At 31.5% G+C, this 22,684-nt stretch overlaps 2 protein-coding genes across 5 annotated transcripts; one reads left to right on the top strand and one right to left on the bottom strand.

Annotated features, from left to right (window-relative positions):
- Positions 1 to 1,044: 1,044 nt before the first annotated feature.
- LOC145602374 (AMSH-like ubiquitin thioesterase 2) lies at positions 1,045 to 6,451 on the bottom strand. The gene is made up of 8 exons (XM_081658569.1): positions 6,310 to 6,451; positions 3,995 to 4,146; positions 3,751 to 3,840; positions 3,059 to 3,121; positions 2,888 to 2,962; positions 2,613 to 2,675; positions 2,082 to 2,134; positions 1,045 to 1,501 (listed from the first exon to the last, which is right to left on the bottom strand). The coding sequence occupies exons 2-8, from the start codon at positions 4,133 to 4,135 to the stop codon at positions 1,327 to 1,329; spliced, it is 660 nt and encodes a 219-aa protein (XP_081514695.1). The 5' UTR covers positions 4,136 to 4,146; positions 6,310 to 6,451; the 3' UTR covers positions 1,045 to 1,326.
- A 2,173-nt stretch (positions 6,452 to 8,624) lies between these two features.
- On the top strand, positions 8,625 to 22,371 carry LOC145600974 (carbonic anhydrase 2-like). Of its 4 annotated transcripts, XM_081656863.1 has the most exons (11): positions 8,625 to 8,833; positions 9,076 to 9,115; positions 11,631 to 11,741; positions 15,533 to 15,591; positions 17,041 to 17,211; positions 18,103 to 18,151; positions 19,756 to 19,872; positions 20,033 to 20,086; positions 20,677 to 20,762; positions 21,540 to 21,645; positions 22,058 to 22,371. In XM_081656863.1, the coding sequence occupies exons 3-11, from the start codon at positions 11,685 to 11,687 to the stop codon at positions 22,220 to 22,222; spliced, it is 864 nt and encodes a 287-aa protein (XP_081512989.1). In that variant the 5' UTR covers positions 8,625 to 8,833; positions 9,076 to 9,115; positions 11,631 to 11,684; the 3' UTR covers positions 22,223 to 22,371. The 4 variants fall into 4 exon arrangements, with proteins under 4 accessions (XP_081512989.1, XP_081512988.1, XP_081512987.1 ...); XM_081656862.1 differs by lacking the exon at positions 9,076 to 9,115 and having other exon boundaries at positions 8,625 to 8,855; XM_081656861.1 differs by lacking the exon at positions 9,076 to 9,115 and having other exon boundaries at positions 8,627 to 8,833.
- The last annotated feature ends 313 nt before the right edge of the window (positions 22,372 to 22,684 follow it).

Genomic DNA, 22,684 nt, shown 5'->3' with positions numbered 1-22,684 from the left:
CAACGAACGAAACCCTAACAACCCACCACGCCGCCAAATCGAGCCCCACCACCAACGGTCCGAGGTTCACCAACCTAACCCACAAACCGCCTGATTTAAAAGCACGGACCGCTGAAACCCGCCCGAGAAGCCCAGACCCCACATACCCCCGAGCCGCGGCACCGACGACCCTACACGAGGGACTCAGAACGGCCCTACACGAGGGACTCAGAGGGCGATAACTCACCCTCCCCGTTCTCGAAATCAACGTCGCTACAACAGCCAAAGAGGTGGAGCATAGGCGCAGCGAGGAAGCAGAGAAGAAGTACGGCGGCAAGCCGGCCTCACGGCCGGTGATGAACAGAGGCGGCGGACGAAAAGGAGCGGCGCAAGTTGTAAGGCTGAAAAGACAAAAAAGCAAAATGGAAAAGGAAAAAAACAACCTAAGGGAATAGATCGGAGGCTCGCCGACGATTTGGCGTGGGCGGTGAGCCACACGGCCGCCGGCGAGCCTCATCGCCGGAGAAAAAAAAAAGAAAGACGGAGGTTATTTGGAGAGAGAGGGCTGGAGAGAGAAAAGATTGAACTTTATCTTTTTTTATGTTCCTTTTATTAATTAGTACAACAATGGAAAACAAATAATGCAATTTGCAATAATATCAAATCCACAAGAAACTTGAATTTCAGTTACACACTTGGTGTATCTATTGAACGTTAACCCAAGGGAGGCCAAGACTTGTTTATTGCATCTTTGCTCATTTTGATAGGTCGCTCCAAATGACCAATAAATGAGTGTAAATGTATTGTTATGATACACACGAGTATATAGTTTTTTTTGGTGCAAATATACACGAGTATATAGTTAATATTATGATTTTTACACATTACGCTAACATTCCTCACCCAAGTCACGGTTAAGCTATAATAGAAACTTATACACTCCAGCTTTTTGTTATGATAACACTAATTGATAGTTCGATATTAGCTGAATAATTCAGTTTTTTTTAACTAGTTTAAACTAATTTTTGTATGTTGAAGAGAACAAGACCATAGTTGGTCGAAGTGTCAACTAATATGTTGTATTTCATCTCAACAGTGTCTTATTCAAATAGGAAAATCAATACATTTGTGTTTCCTTCTATTGATCTATGCACAACTGGATGCATTTACTGGAGATCTGAGATTATCTGTATTACTATTGACTATATATACCTTATCTTCCACCAATGTTGGTACAAACTTGAACTGATGCAAGCTAAACTAAGCTTAACATGCTAGATTCTCAAGCATACCTCTCTTGTCTATTCACAACTATCACAATTAGAAACCAAGCAAGGTTCGGTCATATCAACGCAAGTCGAAAATTTCAAACCTCAAGTTTGGGTTGATATAAACATGTGAGCATTGTTCATACAATGGCCTCCCGTCACTGGAATCCTGGTGAGGGTGGAACCCTTTCTCTTCGCATTCCTTAAGAACGTTCATACCGCTAGGATCTGTCAGCCGGAATATACCGTAGTTCCTGTAGGACATCAATAATCAGAGTTACAGCTCAGTGAATTATTCCTGGATCCACCTAGTAGTACAAGTACCTAAAATAAAGAAAAGTAACTTGTCATTCAGCTCCATAATTTGTCTTCCCTTGCTTGCTTTTTACTTTTACTGTTTTTCATCCTTTTATATCCTGGTGTATTCGTGCAATATGAGACATTAGCGCTAAGTAGAGACCTAATATGAATTTGTATGCACTTACAGAATTATTTACCAGGAAAAACAATGATGAATAAATAAAGACAAGGGAGAACAAATTATTGACTTATTGTATCTTTCAAAGAGCCTAATGATATGTCATTCTCAATTAAGCTAAGCTTGTCGTCGTATACTAAATTCAATTTTCTTAAATATCAACATGATGCTCCAATGACTAACTAAATTAACAGCCACGGGACTTTGGGAGAAACATATACGGAGTAACTAGTTATTCTTTTCCAAATGCTAGAAGAACAAAAGCATACATGCGCATTTATCTGTTGCACATATGACATATCAAAGCAATGAATGCTAGGAACTTAAAATGACATATTAGACTGCAGAGTGCAGACCTTGTCTTATCAGTGGGAGCCACGACAATAGCGATAGCCTCTGGCACCATCACCTGCATAACAACAGGAAAGCAGATGAGGTAGTATGGCGAATCAACATCAAAATTACCCCAATACCTCTAAAGATGATTCCGACTGTAGAATAACAAATTGGTTCCGAACAATACACAATGAATAACACTATTTCACAAAAAAACTAAGAATCATACGTACCTCAATAGGCCATTCTAAGTTAATTGGTTATAGTTCAAACCCAAATATATATCAGTTAACCTTTGACTCCAATATGAAGAAACGGTAGATAGTACCATTTAAAATAGTAAACATTTCAAAGAGTGTAGTAATTTCAATCAGATTTTAAATTACAGGACAACAGTTGTACCGCCTGTACACCCGTACCAGCACATTATGAAAGGGGTGGAAAGCATATGCTTTGGGATAGAACTTTTTTTGCACAAGACTTTAGTATACATAGAGGGATATAATAAGGAGGGTTTCAAATCTATAAAGGGGAATATCTCAGCTGATTACCTGATATGGATACTGCGTATGTAGATCTATCGATGACATAAAACAGCTTTGCGAAGGATGTGTCTGGTAAGTAGAAAAAAGCAATCTATTCAGGGATTCTTTGTGTTTTTATGTATAAACAAAACTTCACACTTAAATGCACAAATATTCCCAAAAGTTAGTGTATTAATTCAAACATGGTCAAGCAAAGATTACAGAAAAGAAAAAAAAAACTATGTTTACAAAGAACAACAATATAGAGGTTAATTTAAGCGGAAGCAAGAAAGGAGACATACATGGATCCATCCTACAGGCAAAAGGGAGCGATCATTCTGTATGTTAAAGATGTCCTCTTCATGCAATGCCTGACACTACAATAACAACAATAAGACCAATGCAGGCTACTAAGATAAGATATCAAATTGAATATGCAGAGTAGCAACATGAAGGTATTAACACAGACTCACTGAACTGGAAGTTGATTCCTGCTTTGGTATTATTAACGTGGTAGCATAGAATGTCTCATCTGTCTACATGGCCAAATCAAAAACATGAATTAGTTCAAGAATGAGATGGCTGTCATCAGCCAACCACTGTAAAATACTAAACTTAAAAGGTCTGCAGGCAACATGGACACATATTGAATGATGCATATATCTTTACATCAAAGCGATTACAATGTAATATTCTTATTTTAATAGGAACTATGCTAGAATTTTAATGAAGGATAATACTACTAGAATTCTAGAAAGCAGGCTGAATGCAAAAATGCTGGCTTGGTTTTAGACTTTCAGCAAATGAAATTAGGTTGATTTTTGTGTGCAGAAACAAAGCAGCAGGCATTTTGTCAAAAATCTTTAAACTTTGGGTTGCCATGGTGATGTTAGATTTTTTAAGTCAACAAATAGAGAAATAAGTAAGTAAAAGGGGGTGTGTTGAGATATATATAAGAGAAAGTGTAAAACTTATTTTGTGAAATATTACAAATTATTAAAAGACAGAGGCTTACAAGGGAGCTTGTACACAAGCCAACAAAAATTAATGGATAAATGGATTGTGATGATGAGCAGCACTTAATGGTAACAATGAAGCAAAGCTCCTTGAAGCATATCATTTCAACTAAGATTAAACAGACAAAAGAAATAGAAAAGAATCTTACAAGGGAAGCACCAAGAACCCCACATGTCTCGAGATCCTTGGTGGTGTTGTTACGAGCAATTTCAAGGAAAACCTCCATTAATTGAGCTGACTGATTTGAAAATCAAACATTACTAAAGCAACCTTAACATTTGACAATATAGAGGTATATGTAATAGAGGCAAAGGTAAACAAGAAACAAAGTTTGACACCTATAAAAGCCCATGTACTGTATAAATTAATTCAAGCAGATTTTGTTTACTTACAATATGTAATTTTTTGAGGCCAAGCATCGCAGATTCTGAATAAGTATATCGTGAATCACCAACTGTTACTTGCGAAACTTGTGCAGCATAAGGTGCAACCTCCGTGCAGGAAATTGCAGCTGAAGGGTGATGGGTAACCATTCTCTTAAATCCTGTGTCATATATTAACACAATTGTTTGATGATTTTTTTTTTTCATGAGAATAAAATGCAATAGATTCATAGAAGCAAAAGTTGATTGCAGTGACTTAGAAGTCAAAATATATCAATTCATTTGAGGCACACAGATTACTGGGAAATGAAGGTTTATATTAAACGTTTTCTAAACTTATCTATGAGCAACTAATCACAATTCATAAGGTTAATACTAATCTTCTGCAGCTATTCTAACATTAATCTTATATCCCATGATTCGCAGTTTCACATTGTGCTAAAGAATTTCAAGGTCCGGATCAATATCGAGGATTCGAGGATACAAACTCCCAGTACTAACATTTGTAAATGTGACTTCTAACTTCATTAAAGTGCAAGTAAAAAACTAAACAACATTTTCCTCAAGTAGAGGACCATATCTAAAGTGTACATAGAAAGTAGCAAAAAGTCCAAGATGCAACATACTTCGTATGAAGCAGGACATACATTCTGACATTGACTCTGCTAATTGTAATGAAAATTAAGAAAATCCTGACATTGAGGGTCTGTTATCTTCAGCTTATTTTCAGTTCAGTTCTTATCTTAATTTCCTTCTTTCATAAAATATTCAGTTCAGTTCATTTCTTATCTTAATTTCTTTCCCTCATAAAATATTCAACTCGGCTCAATATTTGTACTCAATCACCAAACGCCTTATACTAGTGAAGTGGAGTGTAGACACATTAGTACTTTCTTCATACATTATGGTGAAAGTAAAATCTGAAGTGCACAAAAATCCATGCACCACACAGGCCCACACCACTTGGTATGTTGAGCATTGGGTTGCCTTGGTCTTGTTCCTTTCTATTACAAAGTTCCAAATATTTTCTTGATGCTTCATGAAGCATCATGACCAATTTGAATAACTCTAAGCCAGCAACATCACATCATTTGAATTAACAAACATTTTACTAAATACGCAATCACATCATCTAATATCTTTATTCCAAATGTCGAAGTGGTCAACATAGCCATGAGGCCCATGATGAACAATTAAGCTTAAAAAACATGTTATCAATGATAAAGATCACCAAGCTTCCAACAGCCCATATGGGAATAAGGAATATATCCATTCATTGATATGCCTAACCTAAACACAAGATTGTTGGATAAAAATATACTTCCTCCGTTCCAATAATATTGCACCAAGAATGAAATTACGCATCCCAAAACACATTTTATATGTTAAATAGCTATAATTGTATAAGAGTAAAAATTATAAAAAGTTGATATTATGAAAGTATTTTATAAGACGAATCTAACGAGATCCCACGTAACTATATTTTAATTAACATATAAATCATATTATATGGTCAAATAAGGAAACGTAAAAGTCCATTGTTGCAATATTATTGGAACGGAGGAATTATATTGATAAGTAAACGCTTGCAAAAAAACATTCATTACTAAAAAATCTATGTTACATGGAGACAGTGACACGGGCACAACTGCGAAACAATACATTTATTAGTGGCAACTTTTTTCTATTATAACAATCCATCCAAAATTGTGACAATGTTTTGTCTATACAATTGGCATTAAACATGCCACCTTCTAAAAATGTTCGTGCTACCTAGAGTAAAAGTTATATTCAAAGTTACACTATAGACAGAGAGTGCATACCAACGTTTAATTTTATCAAACATACACTTTTTTTTTTTAAGCATATCAAACAAACACTAAACATGTACCATTGTTGAATTTTATCAATAAGTAGAGTAATAAGAGTATCAAACAATCAATTAAGGAGGGTGATCGATAATTCACTGATTGCAAATTGGCCCCACTTCAAGGAAATGGGTACCACCTCATAAAATCAACAAATTCAAAAAAAAAAAAAAAAAAAAAAAAAAAAAAAAAAAAAAAAAAGACCCAGACAAATATCAAGATTATATAAACACAAACAAAAAGGTAAAAACTTTATGAATTAGAGCACCCATAAGATTCAACCAAAAAAAAAAAAAAAAAAAATAGAGCACCCATAAGATAGAATAATCCATCTAATTAATCAAAAGAAGGTAGTAATCAGCATAATTTTAAAGCTTAATAGGATAAATTATGATTTGAAAGTTGAAGCATGATGAATATGGAAAGATAAGATTTAGAAGAGAGAGAATTACTTACCTTACAAGAATATCCTGTGATTGATGTCAGTGATTAACCCTGCATGCTACGCAATTAGAAAGAGAGAGAGAAAGAAAGAGGGGAAAGAAGAAAGAATTGGCGAATGAATAGGTCGGTTATTGGTGTCCTCTCTTTCAGGAAATGTGGAGTTTCTTCAAAATAAGAAATTGGGTAAATTTTGGGTATAATTATAAACACACGAAAACTTTGTGGACCATTACTGTTAATTCGGATAACAAACAAATCTTGGAAAGTCAAAAACATTTTTTGGGGGTATTTTTGTTTGAGGTATTACGTTCAGTCCCCTTCCAATTGTTGTTGTGGGGATCGAATACGAATCCTCTCTACCAAATATACAACCAATTACCTTTACACCAGCAGCCAATTGGTAGAATTATAACTACCTCCGTTTCATATTATTTGCAACGATTAGACATTTTTCTCTCTACTTTATATCAAATCGTTGCAAATAATATGAGAAACGGGGTTGTATAATATAACTAGGGAAGACATTATTTCTAATTGTTGGTTGGTTACCTAGAAGTCTCACTCTAGTTAATTCACATTTGGATGTCATTTACGAAGTAAGATTTAACGGTTTACAAAAATGTTTAAGCCCTTTTATTAGATCTCTTGGCATGATTCTATTTAAATTGGGCCTAAGAATGGGTCACCTTCAAAAAATTATATTGCAGCTCAACACATAGCTTTGTGGCCTTGTGGTTTTGGTTAGACCTACCCCAAAGCGTGCAGACATGGCACATGAGGCACAAGTGCACAGCCTACCCATAATCATCTTCACCTGATCACTAGCTTTTCTTGCTAGACCAATAAGTCCGAGGATAATGATTTAGACACAAAGTTTAATCTTATTACTCCCTCCGTTTTTTTTTATATGCATCGACAATTGCACTATTCACATACCATCATTGACTTAATTTTTTCACCTCTAAAAATAAATAAATGTTATTATATAATATATCATTAGATTTGTCATAATGTCTACTTTCATAAAAAATGTTATTATAATTTTTACTAATGTACAATTAAAGATATTAATGGTCAAAGTAACGTCTCGATAAATGTGCCGGTCAAACTGATGTATATAAAAAAACAGAGGGAGTATGTTGTAGACAAAATCAATTTCTCCGGATTTTAACCAACTAATGGGGTTAGTTCGCATATTTTTGTTACCAATTCAGTTTTTTTTTTTTTTTTTTTTTTTTTTTTTTTTTTTTTTTTTTTACGTGCATATGTAAATAAATGTCATGTAATGTATTAATTAAAACAAATGACAAGAAACAAGATAAGTATCATAAGATAGAGAACTCTTACTAATTAAATATTACTCGGGCCTTAGAATTCCATGCATTTTCCATTATGCATGAATCAATTCAAGAGAATATGAGCTGCTTCGTAATTTTTTTTCATTGTATCTTCTTAATAGCTTAGGTATTTGGTCTATCTGTAGATTTAATTTAGTAATTCAGGTACAAGTTCAATGCACACTGATCTTGATATGATCAGCGGTTCATATTAGCTAGGCCTAGTTCTAATCCATCCATTTAGTTATTAATTAATTAACTTTCTTTTCTTTTTAATTATTAATCATCTGTAAGCAACCTTTGTAGTATATACTTGCTAGACTTCATTTAATATAATAAGTTTGCATAGATAAGACTTATGACCATGGTATGAGTTGGATTGACGATCGATGAGATATGTCATGGTTGAGTTGAAAGTCCTTGAAACACATACATTATATAACAAATTAAACAAGACCAACACATGCTAATATTGTACTCAATCATTTTGTAATAAACATTACTTCGTATAAGGCAAGCTTAACTTTCTATATTTATCTAGTGAAGGCTCTAAGTATATTTACTAATTAATTAATAACATACATAGTGGTTTGAAACACGAATGTACAAGTCTAACTATTGTAATTAACATCGGATCATATACACCTTTAGTGATATGATTACGAACGAACTTGCCTCGGGATCCTATTCCAAGTAACTCGATCCCTAAACGTACCATCAATATTAATCTTCTTAGAATCAAAGTGAACATACAACCACAAAATTCAAGGTTAGTTGTAGCTTAGTAAAGAATAAAACAGTGGAATTGTGTACACACATACATCTAGCTTACAAATGATCTCATCAAGAAATTATTTAATCTAAGTTTGGATTTGCATGGTTATGGAATTAAATGTGGACCATAAAATGATAAATAGAAAAATAAATAGATCAAACCAATCTTTAGCGTGACATTCTAATCTACGGAAGTAAGCCATTAGAAATCCAAGTTTGCTTCCCCATTCATTCGCTTGCCTTATCCTATTTCTCTACACGCCAACAAATATATATAATTGTCCTCTTTTATATTTCTCCCATTTTTTTTGGTGTCTTTCATAAATTAAAGAGTGTTTGTCTCAACGAAATTTCATTCGCTATTTTCATTCGATATCTTTGCTACTTTGTATACAACTACACTTGCCTCTCTCCCTTGGTGACCGGTAATTTCATCCTCCTTTTTTCGTACGTGTTTATTTTTTATTAATCTTCTCATTTTCATGTAGCTATGTTTTTTTCATCTCATACTTTATGTCATGTAACATATATGAACTTATTGTTATAGCCCGACTCTCAAACAAGTGACATCATGCCCTATTGCATGTCGGTTTGAAAATTGGTTATATTAGTTATAAAATTTAATGAATTGTAATAAATTAAACTTTCATCTTTTTGGTGTATAAAGGTAAATATATTATTGGTCCAGTGGAAGAAGTAAGTGGAAGGTATTATCTTTTTTGGTGATTCAATAACTGTTATGTGCTTATTTCTTATATAAATTCAATAATTGTTATGTGCTTATGTCATATATAATGTGTATACCTCGTTTAAGAACCACAAATAATACACAGTGAAAGAATGAAATGTATTTTGTACAAAAAGCAACTTTGAAAATAACAAAAGATATTACTCGTACATAATTTAAGTCTCTTAATGATAATATAATTTCATTGAATAAATAATAGGTTAGTACATACATAGTACTCTTAATAGTACTTGTTTGGTTTATGGATTTATATCCATTGATTGTGCGCCTTATTTTCAAATAAAAGTTTTTTTTGTTGCACATGTTTGTAAGAAAGCCAGAAAGGTGAACTAGAAGGGAAAAAAAAAGGAAGAGATAGTGATATTTGGTGGATTCTTATTAGTGAATATAGAAATTAAAATAGAGATTAATTAAAAATAAATAAACTAAAACAAAATGAGATTTTGTTGATTAAAAGTGAAACGGTAAGTTAAGACGTTCGTTTAAGAATAAGAGTTTTAGATGAAATTAAACTTAGGCCCTGTTTGATTCACCTTAATTTTGCTGAACTGAAATTATTTTTACTGAACTGAACTTATTTTTACTGAACTGAACTTATTTTTACTGTTTTTCTATTATAATTCTTCTTTAAGAAAACTGAATTTTACTGAACTGAACTTATTTTTACTGAACTGAAATTATTTTTACTGAACTGAAATTAATTTTACTGAACTGAACTCATTTTTACTGAATTGAAATTATTTTTACTTAATATTATTTTTTTAAGGTGAAAAAAACAGGGCCTTATACTCCGTACTCTATATATGGAGATGAGGATAGTACGTAATGGTTGTAAATTGATTTATAGATATGTCATATGTGGTGTTTTTAGTTCCTAGCTTTAGATGGATAATACAAGGCCACAAAGTGCTGATTGATTAGTCTCAATCTCAGCTTACCCCCAACGAACGGCATTTAGTAAATTTTGCTGGGCCTTGTTACCGAAAGCTGCCTACATTTAAATCTAAGGGCCTACAATGAATTCTTCTACCAGTCCATAAAAGGCCCATATTTTTCCTTCTTCTATTTAAAAAAATAAATTAAATCTTTTACAGACTTAGGCCCTGTTCTCTTCACCTTAAAAAAATACTACCTCCGTTTCTTTTTAGTTGACACGTATCCTTTTTAGGAAGTTTCTTTTTAGTTGACACGTTTCCTTTTTGGGTAAATTTTTTACCTTGTATTTACAAGTTACCCCACTTGTTTTTTCATTCTCTATCACTCTCTCTCCTCTCCTTAATATATGTGCCTAAATCAAACGCGTCAACTAAATAGAAACGGAGGAAGTAATATTAAGTAAAAATAATTTTTGTTAAGTAAAAATAAGTTCAGTTCAGTAAAATTAATTTCAGTTCAGTAAAAATAATTTCAGTTCAGTATAAATAAGTTGAGTTCAGTAAAATTCAGTTTTCTTAAAGAAAAATTATAATAAAAAATCAGTAAAAATAGTTTCAGTTTGCAAAAATAATTTCAGTTCAGTAAAATTAATTTAAGTTCAGTAAAAATAATTTCAATTCAGCAAAATTAAGGTGAAGAGAACGGGGCCTACAGTATTTCCTCAAAAACTAAGTGATTGAAACAAGGTTTTTTTTTTTGGGCTCAAAATGCCATATTTATACGTATTTCTTTCATTTAGTTTTACTCACTTTTCAATTTCATCCGTTTTTTCAAACTCTAATCATTATTACTTTATTTTGTCTATGGTAATCTTTTCTTCATTTTTTTGTTAATCATTTATAACCCTAATTTATATGGCTCGATTACATAAACCCTTGTTTGACTTTACTTATCTTGAATTCATTCCTTTTTAAGCCACTACGGATTTGACTTGTCTTAAATTCATTTTTAAGCCACTACGAAATTATATCGAGTACATTGTATGCCCAATTTTTATGTTTTGTGCGTCAATGTCTTTAAAGAACGTAGGCCATAATATATCTCATTCCTTTCAAGTCAACCCATTATAAGTCGTTCTTGTAATAAGCGTTCAGCTAGAAATTCAAAATGCATCCTCAAAACTTTATGAAATAATGGCAGTTGATTGGCACAAGAGTATTCCAAATTGTCATACTCATGATCGCCTAAAATAAATTGTAGCCCTCTCTCAAAAAAAATAAAATAAACAAATTGTAGCCCACTACAACAATGAGGATCATAACTGTACTCAATTTAATAGATCAATCGTTTATCACTTAATTAATTGATTATATGTCCAATCAAACGACCACTAACAACAAAAAATGCTTAATTTCTCATATTTCATGCTACTTGAATTGATTTGCGGTGTGTGTCATGCTTAAATGCTTAATAAACTATATAAAGATGTGAATCCTAAACAAAGTTGTAGAAATTTAGTACCCTTTATTTTTAGATATTGATCGATTAAATTGATATTCTAATATGGCATTTCTAATACTCGTATTTAATTTTGTCAGATATTGCTGAAGTAACCTGGAGTAAATTAGAGCGTAGATATCTCCCTCTATACTATGGCAGGAAGCTTTAAGAAATGCATGGTGCTATGTTGTGGAAAACCATCGCTTCCGGTAATTCTTCTTTATCTTAATTAATATGAACAGATTAGAAAATCGGAGTAGCAGAAAATACTTGGCTACGAGTTTAACTTTTAGCCATTTACGGTCCCATATCGTGAAATTGGCTCTGGTATCATGTCAGGAATTAATTTTCCTGGTGTTGTATTATTGTAGAGAAGAATATTTATACAAACTAAACGGGCTTATAAACATATAGCCCAAACGCTAACTATACAATACACTATTAGACTACTAAATAGACTATATTTTTTTTGGTGAAATACTAAATAGACTATATGATAATATGGCTTAACGTATCTCACGGCTATAACTTGATTAGGAGTTGAAAAATTGAATTTATCTAAATTTATTTGTCCTTTTTTTTTCAAATTAGGGTTAATCAGAGCTTTCCATTCAATTTACATCTACGTAAGTTAGATGAATAAATTAGGCTTTAAGTAGATTTTGAAATTGCAAATGATCCTAAAACATAAATAAAACTACTCTATATATATCATTTCAGATAGCCAATAGAGCTAATAACGAACATTGTTACATTGCAAGATAGATTTGCGTCCAATCATATAGTACGAAGTATTCCCTAATTAATTACTTTCTACCCCTAATACTACAATTAAAGACGGCCAAAACCAATTGCTATTAGATGATTCAATCCAAACTATGCATACATCTTGGTAAGGGTACTATACAATTTTTTTGTTTTTTTAAAAAAAATTTATTTATTTATTTTTTTTAATGTATTTAAGTGCTTATTTCAATGAAGTCATAAATATCTAACGTGTATACTTTTAATGAAGGTATGAAATCACGGGAATTGATCATTTTACTAAGCTGAGTCACTAATAAAGCAACTTAAAAACAAGAATATCCTGTTATTATTAAAAGTTGATTATCTGATGGGATCCCTGTAATTTAACCAATGCAACTGCATCGTCCAATAATTAGTGCTAGCCTTGTTGTATGCATCCCAATGCTGACAATTGTATTGTCCTTCGCTTCTAAGTTCTAATCCCTCGTCGTTTTCTAATCACTTTTTTCTGACATATCTCTTTATTAAGTACTCCCTCCGTCCCTAAATTACATTCCTTTTTCTTTCTATTATGTGAGGAATAAATGCTAGAAAGAGGAATGTAATTTAGAAACGGAGAGAGTATATGTAATTAAAATTTATAAAAAGTTGATAAATACATATTATATATTTAATTAGACAAATTAAATAAAATATCACTTATATAGTTATATGTACTTATATAGTATACATGGAACAAATAAGGAGTATATATAAATGTTTCTAATTCTATTGTTTAATTTTAGTTTTCAGAGAATAGGAATCTCTAAAATTGATTAATTTAACTAGGATTCTAAAAGAGAGAACGAAGCAAATAAATAGAAACCGAGGGAAATTATAGTTCGGAGTACTTGCTATTAGGGATGACAATTTTTTTTTTTTTTTTTTTTTTTTTTTTTTTTTTTTTGTGTGTTCCACCCGGTTGATCCTTTGGGGTAATCCGAATTCGGAGATCAGTTTTAGACAATTAGGAGATCGAACGAGGATCCTCCCAATCAAGTGTAGTTCCAATCACCACTCCACCAACAACCAATTAGTAGGGATGACAACGAATATGATCTAAAATTAATTAATTTAACTAAGATTCCAAAAGTGAGAACGAAGCAAATAAATAGAAACCAATTGCTAGTTGCTATGATAGACCAGTTCTAAAATTCCAAAAATACATGATTTGCCGGCTTAAACTTAGCATAACATAACCCTTCCTGGTAAGCATGTTGTATAACTTCTAATATTTTTGTCTCTATCTCTTAAATAATTTGATTAGTAACGTAAAATTAAAGGGGGTTACGTAAATAGAAGGGGTCATAATAAGAGTAGTAGTCAACGTTGTCTCCTGGCCCCCACCGCAAGGCCCTTAACCATATAGTTTAATTTGTCACAATAATATTCCTTACTAATACCATTGTTGACTCTTCCTCACCAATAAAGCCACTATTGTTTTAAATTTTTCTATAACACAACATCTCTTTCATCCCAATTTCATCATTTCTAAAATATGAAATTATAGGGACTAAATAAGTCAAAGACTAACTCAATTTTGCTTGGATGTTATACAACCCTAAATATTAGGAAAATTCATTATTTTTCATTAGTATATCAAATAATCTCTATATCACTGAAATTGGTTAGATTACCTCTATTTCATCTAGATTTTCGCCTTTGTTTTAGCATCTACTAAATATATAATCGAGTATCTTTATATGTGTCTTTACAATTGAAATATTGTTATAATCGAATCATTTTGCTTAAAATCAGTTGTAGCCTCCTCGGTTTACTTTAAGACTTTCAATTTACTCTTAAGCTACATGTAATTTTAATATGGTGGGAAAATTTTTTATGTTCCTGACTCATGTAATGTAAATACAATGTATAATGCGCACTTTATTTTATCTAAAAATTATATACTCTGTAAAATAGTACTTGTATTCATTTATTTAGTACATACTTATTATATTATTGTTTGATGAGTAATAGACGACTTACATAAAATTCTACTACGTAATACTTGAATTTAGAGTAATGAACTAATAATAATGTATATCAGTATATGTGTATTCTTTATAAGCACTACATAGATTAGAAGTTCTAAAATGATAATTACTATATATTTGATACGAGTAGTTTTAGGGCCTGTTCACATTTACTTAATTTCAGTTCAGTTCAGCTCCAATCAGTTCAGTTCAGCTCTTAATTTCCCTCTCACATAAAATATTCATTTCAGCTCAATTCAGTTCAGTTCAGTTCAGTTCAGTTTCAATCAGTTCAGTTCAGTTCAGTTCAGCTCCAATCAGTTCAGTTCAGTTCAGTTCAGTTCAGCTCAGTTCAGTAAATATGAACAGGCCCTTAGACTGTAAAAAAATGCAAATTAATTATATCATCAATGTTTTTATATTCTTAATATTTTCTTTATCGGCTTCTTACTTGATAGGTCTAGCTTTTGCTTCTTTTCTTACCTTTTTTGCTTGAATTTATAACTAGAGTGATGTGTATGTACTCGTACTATCCTCTAATAAATCCACTCCTCGAGTTAGAATTGGCGGTTTCCAAAAGAAAAGGAAATTGGCGTATAAAACCATAAGAACAATTTTTAAGAAATGAATAAAAAGTGGGTGGTCCTTGTCGATTTGCGCAACTTTCCACAATAGAAAACCACAAAACACATGGCACTTCATCAATTGTTAACACCCCCAAAAAATAGTTCACCAATATTTATTTATTTTGACAAATCAAAGGAAGATTCATCATTTCACATCAACATTAAGACAATTTTATGCAAAAAATAAAAAAAAATAAAAATAAAATTACAATATAATTAAGTTCCCTAATCCACATACTTTACAACCCCCTTTTGGGATCATTAAACTTAATTACCCTTTAACCATAGTTAGTGGATACCCTTTTTAATTCTTATCATAAATTTCTCCCTATATATAGATATCCACACTTTCTTACCAAAAGTGTGGCCACCCCATTTTCTAACATACATCACCTTCATTTCATTTTTCTCTCTCCTTTTAAAACCCCCTTTCATTTTTTATCATCTTCTTCTCTCATCTATTACAATCAATCAAAAGGTATTTCCTCTCTATTTTTCAAAAATTATATCTTGGACTTTACTGTTTGTATTTATCAAAGATAGAAGTAATTTATATACAATTCGATGATTGACTTTTTGTTTTTTCTTTTCTTTTTTGGTTTGTTTTTATAAAAGAAAGAGAAAATGGGAAGCAAATACGAGGAAGCCATTGCAGGACTCTCGAAGCTTTTAAGGTAAAAAAAATTGCTTAATTTGACTCATTTTGATCACTGTACTTTTTTTTTTTTTTTACCGTATACAATAAGAGGAGGACATTGGTCAAGTTATGAAATTGGGGCCCACATGACGACCGTACTGCCCGTATTAGCCGTTCATTTCGTTACCACCTACCCCACTCACCATCTGTTAATTCCTTTTTACGTTGATTCACGATTATTTAGTGATTAATTTAATTAAATCAAATTTTGTCATGATGAAATTAGGGGGTTTAATTGTTGATTTTCCAAAAAATTAGGCTGGAAATTGAAGGAGAAGTTGATAAAGTTATGATATGATCTTTCAAAAATTTAAAAGTCATGTTTATAATTTTCTTCCAAGTGAAAGGAATTTGAAATATGCATACAAAATCTTTTGATTATTGAGTCTTTGTCCTATTATTGCTGGATGGATTATGCGAAAGTAATATAAGGACTATATATCCCTCAAAAAAAAAAAAAAATATAAGGACTATATACACAATATGATCAAATTTCTATTTTGGGTTTTACTCGTATTTCTTAAATTCATAAATAAGGTGTTATAATTTTAATAAAGGATTATAATTTAAATTATTGATCAAGCATTTTTAATCGTAAATTAAAGTCAAATAACTCATAATATTTTAAGGTAGAGGAAATCATGATTATTTACCATACTTCTATGGAGTATATATATAATAATTTGTTTGAAATTATTCATGAACCTTATCTTTTTAAAATAAAAAGCATACACTTACTTGATGTCTTAATGGATGGATTTACCAAGAATCATATGAAGTCTGTTTGTCTCATTGATAAACTTTACCATTAACTATTACAAAGAAATTATGTGGTAGAATTATAATTGTTGTATATAGATGAATAGATCGCCCTCCACCTCTTTAAATAATAGAGTGAACTTGATTCTTAAATACGGTGCTCTATGTGGTTGTTCGGTTAGAAAGTGATTAATTAGTGCACGTATAATAAATATCATCATTTACAAAAGACATCTTGGCAGATTATATCGATCAGCTCTTATTTAGTGTGGCCAACCACACTGTATGTCAAGTTGACACACACTAAAACATTTACCTGGTAATCCGTACTCCCTTAGCAATCGAATAATCCATGACTGACTAAATAACGTATGTTCAATTACCCCTGATTGATTGAGTAAACTCCGATTGAGTTATCCCGATTACACCGTGTGACTAACTACATATGAAAATATGCATATATAAAGACATATTTTAAATCAATGAAATGAAAAATGATGCAGATAAAAAATCATTAATGGACTGAACGTGTACACAATACATTGCTTGTAATATGTAAACATTACTCCGTAAGTGATAAGGTGATTGCATTTACAAAAAAGAGAGGTAGTTAGTCTATAATAAATATTGGGTACAAATAACGAGAAATCTGTTACTTTGGAAACAGTGAGAAAGCAGGATTGGATGACGTAGCAGCCGAAAAAATAAAGCAGCTAACAGCCGAGTTGCAGGCACAGAAGGCCGAGAATGGCGTAACCAAGCCTGATTCTACGGAAGTTTTTGATCCGGTTGAGCGTCTTAAGACCGGTTTCCGCCACTTCAAAACTGAGAAATACGAGTACGTTCAATTTTCTTCTTATCTCTATACTCTATTTATTTATGAATTATGATCAATTATTATGTACTATCTCAACTTAGAAATGGATTTAGGTTATCTAGTTACTCCGCTTTAAATTAACTTTTAAAAGTATACTACTCGTACATGCTATTGTAATCATACATCAAAATTAAATTTACCGTTTATCTAGATACAAAGTATTATGTATGGAGTACCTCATTTTCTTAACACTATATATGAAGAATTAGACGCTATAATGTGTTATGTAATACAATAATAATGTATATAAGGTATAAACATGCACATAACACTAATTATCTAATTGTAATTAAGGTGTGATTCAAATCATGATTGAACGATAATACTGCTACGGAGTATAATGAAACTATGGAGTAATTTATTTATCAAAATGAAATACTTAGTAGAATACAAATTGATAAGAATTTATGGTTCAAAAAATTGATCAGTATTAATGGCTATAAGAAATTGATAAGAATATGCTTTAGCATAATTGGCCATTAATGATGAGAATACAGCCATTAGTACCCTTTTTCATGTTGCAAGAATTCCTTACTTTTGAGCCCGTACTATGACCTTACAAGGACTAGACTAGATGAGTGTACTTTCACAAGAGAATCAAGAATCTGGCACATTTGCAGTTCCCCAAAATAGGGCGTCATGAATTAATGTGAACTTGTATTTTTCTCATTTTAATTTAATGTCCAGTTATCATTGGCATTGCTTGATTTATTTAATTAATTTAGATTCAAGTAGATTTTAATTTGTACTTGTATTTGTATTTTTAGTTAAGTACAGTACATAATGTGAAGATTAAGTAATTAATTTAGCTAAACTCACTTTTTTGTTGTTTTCTTATTTCCTTTTTATCAGGAAGGATCCTGAGAGGTACCGTGAACTTGCCAATGGTCAAAGCCCTAAGGTGAGATATTTGATTAACAACAAAAACTTGTTTATACTAGTAATATATAATTGTGCATTGCTTTGATAAATTTAAGGCACTAAGAGTATGTATGGCGTATGATACACATATATATTTACTCATTTATTTGTGTAAAATAGCTACACTAGTTTATTTAAGAGGAAATATAAAGGTTAGGGCCTGTTCCGATTGACTGAACTGAGCTGAAGTGAACTGAATATTTTATGAGAGAAGGAAATTAAGAATTGAACTAAACTTATTGGAACTGAACTGAACTGAAAATAATCTGAAGAGAACAAGCCTTAGTTTTATAAATATACATAAGCTGATGCTTATAGCAAGACTCAAGATTCATATTTGACTATATTTCTCCTATTTGTGAGAGTACTAGTGAACATGCAATATTTTTTAAATTTTGTTTTTTTTTTTTTTAAAAAAAAAGGACATAATGCAACATCACCATATTTCAATACTATTGTAATTAAATTAATATGAATTAATTATAATGAGGTAATATATCGATAAGGTCTCAGCATAGTAATCAAGATTGGGAATGCAGGTTCAAAATGACCAACACCCATTAGTAATTTGCAATTTTACATTGCCCTCGTAGATCATTCGCACTAAAAAAAAGGAAATAAAAAATTAAAAAAATAAAAAAGACAAAAACAAAACAAAAATCTTACGCTACATACAGTGCATGCATAATCCATAATTGAAGCAGGTATATGATACTAATGAAAATACTCCCAATAAACGGGAATTAAATGAGTAGTAGCCCCTAATCTATGATGCCTTTTGCTGTGACAAGGATTTGATACCAGCCACCCATAATTGCTTACCATGTGCTTCCACACTGTAAAGAGGGCATTATGCCCTTAAAGTCAATGAGGTGAACAAGTTACGCGTTATCCTTTCAATATTCTATTTCTGGGAAAGTAAAATGTGATGTTTTATGTACACAAATCTTAACATTATTGGTTATATAGTTGCAAATACTGAGATGATAGAGAAATCGATGTTTACAGATTTGTGGTACTTTTTGGCTATAGAACGGGTTTGTATTTACAATTTGCTAGCCAATTTTGTTTATAATATAAATCTAATACTTGTATAAAAGTGTAATTCGAGTAATGAACAATAACTATTTACGTTGGTTAAAAAAAGATGTGAGGGTTAGTATTCAAAATTTGAGATCAAATTTTGTCTACATAACTGTCTTCATAATTTCTATGTATTTCGAGTAGGTGAGATGTATAAATTAGGTATCATAAAAAGGTATCTTTATACACTAATGCTATAATCAGGAGTTAGTTGAACATCTTAACCTTTAAGCAATATGGTTTAAATCAACAGAGATGGTACAGAATATGATTATAATAAAATCTCTTCATAACTTTCATATATCTAAGACTATTCAGTCAAATATAAATGCGTTGGATCTTCTGCCATTTTTTCTGTCAAAAAGACCTACCTAATTAATTTTTTAACTATATAAATCATGCACAACTAGCAGTTAAAATAGAAGTTTCAGATTCTTAATTCCAAAAAGATTGTTTAATTAAATAAACTAATTAACGAAATTTTGTTTGTTGCACATGCAGTATTTGGTGTTTGCCTGCTCAGATTCTCGAGTTTGCCCCTCCCATATCTTTAATTTTCAGCCTGGGGAGGCCTTTTCTGTCAGAAATATTGCCAACATGGTCCCACCTTATGATAAGGTTATTCTTGTTACTTATGTACAAATATTAATATGGTCCAAATTTGATATAATTTCTTACTGTATTATTTGTTGCTTTAATTTTAGGATAATCCTGGTTAGTTATTATTGGTATGGATCATATGTTTAACTTTGGATTTTATTAATTTTTTATGTTGCAGGAAAAATTTCCTGGCTCTGGAGCAGCTATTGAATATGCTGTTTTGCATCTCAAGGTAAAATTTTACCGTCCTTTTCTACTTGTCTTTCCCTACTATAACGTTCTTCTAGTATAGAAGACCGTAGTTGGTTGGAAGGAAAATCTTATTTTATATGGAGTATATAATAACTAATTTTCTCAATTTCTTCTATTTGATTTGTTAAGACTCACGTGGTAGTGAGAATTAATGTAATAAAAAAATCGAAGTTTTAAGTTGACTTTGGTTAAACTATAATCTTGGTAAAAAGTACTCATATATACTTCGCATTAATTAAATAGTCAACATTGGAAGAGAGTTGGCAAGGAGATTATTACTGTAGTATAAAGATTAAAGCTAAACCTTTAATATAGTAATATTCTTCAGTAAGAAGAAATTCAATCAAAAAGAACGGTAAAAAAAAAAAAAAGAAAAAAGAAAAAAGAAAAGAAAAGAAAAGAAAGAAGAATGTTAAAAAGTAAAAGGTCTGTTCCTGATCAACAAAGATTTTGGCCAAAAGTGGGGAAAAAAGAAGTTTGATCTGGATTTCTTACATCATGTTATATCTGAAGGAGTTATGGGGTGAAAACTTAAAATTACAAGGGGCTTTAAAATGTTTTATTTTATAGGTAGAGAATATTGTGGTTGTTGGACACAGCTGCTGTGGTGGAATAAAGGGCCTCATGTCCATCCCTGATGATGGCAAAACTTCTTCGTAAGTATATACTAACTCCGTTTCAATTTATTTATCCCATTTTTTATCTTTTGAAGTTGGTGTCTGGCACTCGCTTATTTCTTAAATCTCTGTACTTTTTACTAGCATAAAATTATGTGCATGCGGCTATAAAGCAAGTAAATTGGGAAAAAGGGTGTATTTGTAATAATTTGTAATTTATGTTTTTGTTAATTCTTCCATGTTATATGTGGACTGTGATTATCTATTGTTAAAGTACAAGTTATTCTTCTCTTGGAACATGTTCTGTATTATATATGCTGATGATGGAATGAATGGAATTGAAACGAGCATCTTATTATCAAACTTGATAATTACTGTATGAAAAACTCTTTTGAATTTTAATCTACCTTTTCAGAGAATAGTATTTTGAAAAGTTGTTCTAGGAATTGTTTAGTTTCTTGGCTTACTTTTTTGAATTGGAAAAATTCTTGGCTTACTTGAGAATTTTGTTGTACTGCTTTACATGTTATCAAGCAAGAAATAGAGTTATTTTTATTTTGTAAGTTGATGTAATCAAAGGGCAAGTCAGGTCATAGTGTAGCGAAAATTAAATCTGTTTATGCCCAAACCCGCTAAAATTAACCCTGTTTATGTACAAACCCGCTAAAATTAACCCTGTTTATGTACAAACCTGCTAAAATTAAGTTGTTCCGAAAAGTAACTCGAGTTCTCTAGGACTTGGTTATGTAATGAATGGGTGAACAAAGCTATGAATGAACTAACACTGTTGTTCGGCTGTCTGTTTTGGTGTACCAGTGATTTCATTGAAAACTGGGTCCAGCTCGGCAATCTTGCTAAGTCCAAGGTGAAATCAGAGCTCAGCAGTGCAGAGTTTATTGAACAATGCAAACACTGTGAGAAGGTGAGTTTTCCTCCAATTAAACTTCATCTTATTATTAGTCATGAAATTAGCAAATCTATAGACAATGCTTCTGCCATATATGATCCCAAGTGAAAGTGAAAGTACATTTAATGTAGTCCTAAAATTTAGCATCAAACGAATTTTAAAGTTATTTTAACGATCCTAATTGAACCCAAATTAACGGGTTGAAACAATGGAACCGCTACTTATAATGGTTATTGTTTAAAAATTTATAACGTATCATTCTTTATGAGGTGTTGAGACAATGTGACGACTGATTCTTGATATGTATACGAATTGTGTAACTGTGTCTAGTTGGTTAGTTATCATAAAATAGGCGTCTATGTAACTTATTATATCAAGATCTTGTAAACACCATATTAATGATGACAAAATCTAATTATGATTGCAGGAAGCTGTGAATGTCTCACTTGGGAACCTGTTGACATACCCATTTGTGAGAGAAGCAGTGTTGAAGAAAACTCTAGCTCTCAAGGGTGCACACTACGATTTTGTCAACGGTCGTTTTGAGATTTGGAACCTTGACTTTTCTCTTTCACCTTCTACTACAGTATAAAAATAAAAATTAAACGTACCACATCAAAATGTTACCACTTTCTACACTATTTCCTGTTTTTTCAAGGTGTCCCTTGTTATGTATTCTAAGTATTGTGTAATATATGCGATTATGCATACAAATGGAGCAAGAATAAACATATTCTATTATCACTTTTTTCCATCTAAAATTCTTCTCCTATATTTATATATTCCACGGGCATTGTTTTAATTATTGCACTTAATTTGTTTGGTTAGTTTTTTGTATATTAAACCCATGGTAATGTTCACACTCAAATTGGTATGAAAAAACGTCATTAAGATGGAGTTTGTTTGGTTAGTTTTTTGTATATTAAACCCATGGTAATGGTAGTTCACACTCAAATTGGTATGAAAAACGTCATCAAGATGAAGTGCCATTGTCATGGTCATGACAAAGAATTTTTCACGAATAACATACAAATTCATTACTATTCCCCCAATT

Source organism: Chenopodium album, chromosome 21, assembly GCF_948465745.1.
Source record: "Chenopodium album chromosome 21, dcCheAlbu1.1, whole genome shotgun sequence".
NCBI lineage: Eukaryota > Viridiplantae > Streptophyta > Magnoliopsida > Caryophyllales > Amaranthaceae > Chenopodium > Chenopodium album.
This window is presented reverse-complemented; position numbering and strand designations above follow the sequence as displayed.

What these genes read in the sequence shown, in the direction of transcription:
- LOC145602374 (XM_081658569.1), bottom strand. Translation starts at nt 4,135, where the DNA reads ATGGTTACCCATCACCCTTCAGCTGCAATTTCCTGCACGGAGGTTGCA. An exon ending in TGCCTGTAGGATGGATCCAT is followed by an intron (nt 2,676 to 2,887) that starts GTATGTCTCCTT and finishes TCTACTTACCAG; the next exon opens with ACACATCCTTCGCAAAGCTG. An exon ending in GCTCCCACTGATAAGACAAG is followed by an intron (nt 1,502 to 2,081) that starts GTCTGCACTCTG and finishes GATGTCCTACAG; the next exon opens with GAACTACGGTATATTCCGGC.
- LOC145600974 (XM_081656863.1), top strand. Translation starts at nt 11,685, where the DNA reads ATGGCAGGAAGCTTTAAGAAATGCATGGTGCTATGTTGTGGAAAACCA. An exon ending in TTCAAAACTGAGAAATACGA is followed by an intron (nt 17,212 to 18,102) that starts GTACGTTCAATT and finishes CCTTTTTATCAG; the next exon opens with GAAGGATCCTGAGAGGTACC. An exon ending in GATGATGGCAAAACTTCTTC is followed by an intron (nt 20,763 to 21,539) that starts GTAAGTATATAC and finishes TTGGTGTACCAG; the next exon opens with TGATTTCATTGAAAACTGGG.